Source organism: Mandrillus leucophaeus, unplaced genomic scaffold (genome assembly GCF_000951045.1).
Source record: "Mandrillus leucophaeus isolate KB7577 unplaced genomic scaffold, Mleu.le_1.0 Scaffold23, whole genome shotgun sequence".
In the NCBI taxonomy this organism is placed as follows: domain Eukaryota; kingdom Metazoa; phylum Chordata; class Mammalia; order Primates; family Cercopithecidae; genus Mandrillus; species Mandrillus leucophaeus.
Window position 1 is genome coordinate 3,838,882 of NW_012102365.1, and position 6,736 is coordinate 3,845,617.

The 6,736-nt window shown below is 50.8% G+C and overlaps 1 protein-coding gene across 1 annotated transcript in view; it reads left to right on the forward strand.

The window, feature by feature from the left end:
• The window catches only part of OPRD1 (opioid receptor, delta 1), a 69,145-nt gene that overhangs the window by 55,098 nt on the left and 7,311 nt on the right, over window positions 1–6,736 (forward strand). The window contains exon 2 of the mRNA XM_011981764.1: window positions 5,492–5,841. Within this exon, the coding sequence (XP_011837154.1) occupies window positions 5,492–5,841 (350 nt within the window). The remainder of the gene's footprint in view (window positions 1–5,491; window positions 5,842–6,736) is intronic.

Consider the following 6,736-nt stretch of genomic DNA (forward strand, 5'->3'; position numbering starts at 1 on the left):
CCTCCTGGGTTCAAGCAATTCTCCTGCCTCTGCCTCCCGAGTTACTGGGACTACAGGCGCCCGCCACCACGCCCAGCTAACTTTTTGTATTTTTAGTAGAGAAGGGGTTTCACTATGTTGGCCAGGCTGGTCTTGAACTCCTGGCCTTAGGTGATCTACCCACCTTGGCCTCCCAAAGTGCTGGGATTACAGACATGAGCCTCTGAGCCCAGCCAAGACCCCGTCTCTTAGAAACAAACAAATAAACAACTATGTTGGGAGGATGGAGAGAGGAACAGTTGGGTGATGTGATGAGTTAGTCCTCATCTTCTGTAACAGGGCATTGTGAGGAACATTACAAGTGTTCACTAATATCTGCTTCTCCCTGCTTTGGGTCACACAGAAGACTATTTCTCAACCCCTTACAGTTGGGCATGGCCACATGACTACTTTTGACCAGTCAGCTTCAGGTGGAAGTGACGTGTCACCACCAGACTAAAACTTAGATGATTCTGCAGCTGCCTCTTCTCCCTCTCTGGTGATCAAGGAGGCCTTGGGGTAAGATAGCAGGGCCACAGGAGTAAAGCAGCCTGGAATTGCCTCCTGGAATTTAGTTGTCCTGGAAACACTGAATGGACTCTGTGAGAGATAAACCTTTCATTTGTTAAACCACTGGAATTTGGGTATTTAGGCATAGTGTTTCTTAACCAAATCCACGCTTCAACAAATAACTGCCTAAAATGGATGAATCAAGAAATAGCCACATAAGCATATTCTTTAGAATTGTGGAGATAATCGCTATAAGAATAGCTAAAAACATTCAAAGTGGTTGCCTCTGGGGAACGGGACAGAGGAGTAAGTGAGCAAGGATGGTAGAGGGGCAGCTGTTCTCATTGTCCTGCATGACTTTTTACACTATGTAATTGTGTTACATTGGCAGAAATAAAATTTTCTTTCCTTTTATTTTTGAGATAGGATTTCACCTGGTCGCCCAGGCTGGAGTGCAGTGGTGCAATCTCACTGCAGCCTCTGCCTCCCGGGTTCAAGTGATTCTTGTGCTTTGGCCTCCTGAGTAGCTAGGATTACGGTGCCCACCATCAAGCCTGGCTAATTTTTGAATTTTTTGTAGAGATAGGGTTTTTCCATGTTGTCCAGGCTAGTCTCCAACTCCTGAGCTCAAGCGATCTGCCTGCCTCAGCCCCTCAAAGTGCTGGGATTACAGGCATGAGCCACCACATCCGTCCAGAAATAAAATTTTCTAAAAAGCTATATACATATATATAATTTGGAAGGATCCCCAGCAAGTCGTGATAGTGGCTGTCCCTCAGGAGGGAGGGCGTGCTACACAGAACATGTGAGGGACTGCTGATGTGGCCAGACACGGGAGGGCACTGTGGGAAAGGAGGCTACCCAGATGGAAATCCAGTCCAGGGAGCTGTTTGTTTTTAGACATGGGGTGTTGCTCTCTTCCCCAGACTGGAGCGCAGTGGTATTTTCAGAGCTCACTGCAACCTCAAACTCCCAGGATCAAGTGATCCTCCTTCTTCAGCCTCCTGAGTAGCTGGGTCTACAGGCACACTCCATCATGCTCAGCTAATTTTTTTTTTTTTTTTTAAGAGACAGTGCCTTGCTGTGTTGCCCAGGCTGGTCTCAAACTCCTGGGCTCAAGCAGTCCTCGACCTCAGCCTCCCAAAGTGTTAGGATTACAGGCGTGAGCCACCATACCTGGCCAAATCTCCCTTTTAGAGTGAGCCGCCAACTTACATGGGTGATGAATTGTGGGGGAGGGAGGCTGCTGCAGTGTCCCCATGTGAGCTGGTGAGATTGGACTAAGACATCCACATCACAGATGTCTCTTGAGAGCCTGCTTTTTTTTTTTTTTTTGAGACAGAGTCTCACCCTGTCACCCAGGCTAGGGTGCAGTGGCATGATCTAGGCTCACTGCAACCTCCGTCTCCTGGGTTCAAGCAATTCTTCCGCCTCAGCCTCCTGAGTAGCTGGGATTACAGTCGCGTGCCACTACGCCTGGCTAATTTTTGTATTTTTAGTAGAGACAGGGTTTCACCGTGTTAGTCAGGCTGGTCTCGAACTCCTGACCTCGTGATCCACCCACCTCAGCCTCCCAAAGTGCTGGGATTACAGGCGTGAGCCACTGCGCCTGACTGAGAGCCTGCTTTTTTTGCCGGGCACTGCTGGTAGGCCCAAGGATATAGCAGGGAACAAAATGGATGAAGTCTTCTGACTTCAGGGAACTTGCATGGGCAAGAGACCCAAGTGGGCAGAAAAGAAGATGAATGTAAGTCAGGAAGTAGTTTGTGCTGTAATGAAAAATGAAGCCACTGAGGGAGCTAGAGTTGGTGGGGAGGATGGTCCTTTAGATAGCGTGGTCAGGGAGGGCCTCTCTGAGGAGGTGACATTTGAATAGAGTCCTGAATTAAGTGATGGAGCAAGCATGCAAAATATGGGGGGACCAGGGTTCCAGGCAACAGGCAAGAGCAAGTCCAGAGGCCCTGAAGTGGGGAGGTGGGAGTGGGCTTGACGTGTCCAGGGAACAGCAAAGAGGCCAGTGTGTGGCAGGGGCACATCGGTGGAGGAGAACATGCTGGGAACTGAGATCCCAAAGGTGGTCGGGGCAGCTTGCAGAACAGAGAGAATTTTGGGAAGTCGCTGGGGAACTGAGAGCAGGGGAGCGGCATGATTTGTCTTGGGGCTGGAGAAGGGAGTCTAAGATGGCCAGAAGGACGGGGTGTGGCTGTGGGTGGAGGGGAGAGAGGGGGGCCGTGAGGAGAGGAGCCTGGGGCCCTGCCTGGCAGGCAGTCAGCGCTGGGCCGCTCAGCCCGCTTGGACCAACTACAGCAGCTTCATCACCCACTTCCCAGCATCCCAGCCCCCTCTGGGAATGGAAGGATCCTTCGCAAATCAAAATAGCAGGCGAAGAACAGCCTCTAATTGTTCTGCGTAAGAGCAGAGAAATTAGACGAGTCAGCTGTGGGGTTGAGACCGCCTCCCACACAGCTGTGATCCCACACCCCACTGAAGACACTTCCTGAGACTTGCAATTCTGCTGTCTCTGAGCAAAACTTTTTCCTTCTCCAGCCCCAGAGCAAATAGCAGCTATTTGGGAGGGAGTAGGACAGATGCTGCCCTGGAGGACAATGAGTGAGTCAATTCCTTTCAACCAAAAATACCAGTCACTTCATACAGGAACAGCCTTAGCTGATGCGAGTTTATTCCACCATTCGAAAACACTGAGTGCCTCATCCTAGGTGTCCAGGGCTGGGCATGGGATCAGAGAGGTTCTAAAGGAATGGAGGCACACAGTATGGGACCACCCCTGGGGTGGAGGAAAGAAGGAGTGCGGGAGTCAGGAAGTCTCAGTTCTCGCCTCAGCTCTGCCACTGTTGCTGTGTGACCTTAGATGAGTCATGCTGCCTCTCTGGGCTTCAGTCTCCCCATCTCTCCCAAATGGAGGCTTTAGGCTACGTAGTAATTCTCAGACTTCAGAATTCATAAGAATCACTTGGGGTGAGGAGGTGCTTCTTAAAGATGAAGATTCCCAGGCCCCAGTTCCAGAAATGAAGATTGATTAGATCTGAGGTGCAGTTCAGGACCCTGCATTTCTTCCAGGCTCTTCCGGTAATTCTGAAGTGAGCCCTCGGGCCACGCTTTAGTAAAATCACTTCCCCTTAATGTGTCTCTCTTCCTGCTCTGGAATTCGAGGAGTCACGCGTGTAACCCTCCTCCGGGTATCTCAGATCACCCCAGAGGTATGAGAGTGGTGTCATGTTGCCCTGCCTCGGGGGGTGCCCGTGTGTTGCTGTGGTGGTGACACTGCATTTGGGAAGGTCTTGCTCAGTGTATGCAGTCTCCTCTGGGCTACCTGGTGCCCCGCCCAGGCCCTGGTGCAGAAGGGGCCATGGCTGTAAGCGTTGGCCAAACAGGGTCAACTGCAGTGTAGATAGCTGTGCAGGGCAGAGAGCATGGTGGGATAACGGGAGTGCTGGGTGCAGAGTTTGGCTGCAGACATCTGCCCTGGACCCCTGGGCTCATGCCCTGGGTTGGACGTGTGACCCTGTCACCTGCTTCGCTTCCCTACACCACTGTGGATGGGAAGAGGGATGCACTGTGGCTTCTGCAAAGAGGTGAGTCCAGTTACATGGAAATGAGGAGGCCTGGATGGAGCCGCAGGAAGGACTAGGGGCTCCGGTCTACCACAGAGGACACCCAGGGGGCCTCAGGCCCCAGCCAATCTACTAGGCAGTGTCCCTTCCTCAGAGTTGACCAATCATACTCCCCAAAGGCCAGGTCAGTGCCAGGAGCTAGAGAATCAAGTCACTCTGGTCTAGCCCCCAGCTCCATTCTTCACCTGTGAAGAAAAAGAACAGTGATTGTGTCCAGAGTGCTCTCCATGTATCAGGCTTGGGGCTAAGTGCTGTGTTAGCTTATTAAATTTTCACAGCCATCCTAAGAGATTGCTACAAACATCACCCCTCTTTTTACAGTTATGAATGTAGAGCGTTAGAGAGCTCAAGTTTCTCAGCGTCACTCAGCTAATATAATAAATAGTAGAGGCAGAATTAGAACCCAGATCTGCTTTCTGCTGGAGCCCAGTTTTATTTTTAAACATATTGCTTAGTACCTCTTAGAAGATAAGGATTTTTCTTTTTCTTTTATTTACTTATTTATTTTTGAGACAGTGTCATGCTCTGTCATCCACTCTGGAGTACAGCGGCACGATCTCAGTTCGCTGCACCCTCTGCCTCCTGGGCTCAAGCGACCCTCCCACCTCAGTCTCCCGAGTGATGGGACTATAGGCACGCACCATCATGCCTGGCTAAATTTTTTTTTTTTTTTTTTTAGTAGAGATGGGGTTTCACTGTGTTGCCCAGGGTGGTTTTGAACTCCTAGGCTCAAGCAATCCACCTGCCTTGGCCTCCCAAAGTGCTGGGATTACAGGCGTGAGCCACTGCGCCTGGCCTAGGATTTTTCTTAAAACAACTTCTGCCAAAGTTATTCACAACCAGAGAAATCCTTTTGCTTCTGTTGTAGTGGAAAGGAGCGCTGCCAGATCACATAGTGCAGGGTTCTAGTCCCACCTTTGCCCCGACCCTTTTTTTTTTTGAGACAGAGTTTCGCTGTGGTCACCCAGGCTGAAGTGCGATGGTGCAATCTCGGCTCACTGCAACTTCCGCCTCCCAGGTTCAAGCAATTCTCCTGCCTCAGCCTCCCGAGTAGCTGGAACTACAGGAGCACGCCACCACACCCAGCTAATTTTTGTATTTTTAGTAGAGACGGGATTTCATCATGTTAGCCAGGCTGGTCTTGAACTCTTGACCTCAGGTGATTCACCTGCTTTGACCTCCAAAAGTGCTGGGATTACAGGCGTGAGCCACCGCGTCCAGCCTCCCCTGACCTTTTGCATGACCTTGGGAAAGCTACTTCCCCTCCCTGAGTTTCATGTGAAACTGAAATCTGTGAAATGGGATTAATTACACATGCATTTCCTTCTAAGGTACACTAAGATGAAGACGGCCACCAACATCTACATCTTCAACCTGGCCTTGGCTGATGCGCTGGCCACCAGCACGCTGCCTTTCCAGAGTGCCAAGTACCTGATGAAGACGTGGCCCTTTGGTGAGCTGCTCTGCAAGGCTGTGCTCTCCATCGACTACTACAATATGTTCACTAGCATCTTCACACTCACCATGATGAGTGTCGACCGCTACATCGCTGTCTGCCACCCTGTCAAGGCCCTGGACTTCCGCACGCCTGCCAAGGCCAAGCTGATCAACATCTGTATCTGGGTCCTGGCCTCAGGCATTGGCGTGCCCATCATGGTCATGGCTGTGACCCGTCCCCGGGGTGAGTGAGTAAATGCACCGTGGCACAGGCCACTGACCACAGGAGGCAGTACATGGCCCTTTGTGGGCTTGCAGGGCACTTACCAGGGTGAGTGTAGGTGGCTCACCAGCAGAGGTTGGATTCTGATCAAGATCAATGATGGTGTGGTGTCTGGCCAGTGGGAGTGTAGAAGGTCAACCAATGGGAATGGGAAAAGCTGGCCAGTGGAAGACACAGATGGTTGAATACTGTGAAGATGAATGACTGATCAGTGGTCTTATGGGTTACTGGCCAAAGGGAATGTATGAATTTATGAAGGGGATTATGGATGGCTGGTTATGTACACGTAGGTGGCTGGCCAGGGATGTGTGGATGACTGATCTATAGAGAGATGGATGGATGTCCAATGAGGTAAGGGTGTCACTGACTAGTGAGCAGTGGAGGCCGCAAGTTCTGTGTTGCCATTTTAAACTCCCTTTCATCCTAATTTGAAAACCATTAGCCTGGATGACCAAAGCAAGGCCTAGAGAATGGCCTGCAGGGAATGACTAATAGGAGCTAAAATGGTAGTTATTATAGTACCTGCCTGCATTAGGGGAGCTGTAATAACATTCTCCAAAGCTCAAGGGCTTGACACAGTAGAGGTTTCTCTCTTGCTCCCATCACAATCCAGTGTGAGTAGGAGGAGCGCAGTCATTCAAGGACCCAGCCTCCTGTTGATGGCTTCAGAATCTTCTACTGCTGGCATATGGCCGGCAGATGAATATGGAGAGGGAGCGGGGAGAAAGCACAGCCACTTTAAATGTTGACTGGGTGCAGTGGCTCATGCCTGTAATCCCAGCATTTTGGGAGGCCAAGGCGGGTGAATCACTTGAGGTCAGGAGTTCCAGACCAGCCTGGCCAACACGGTGAAACC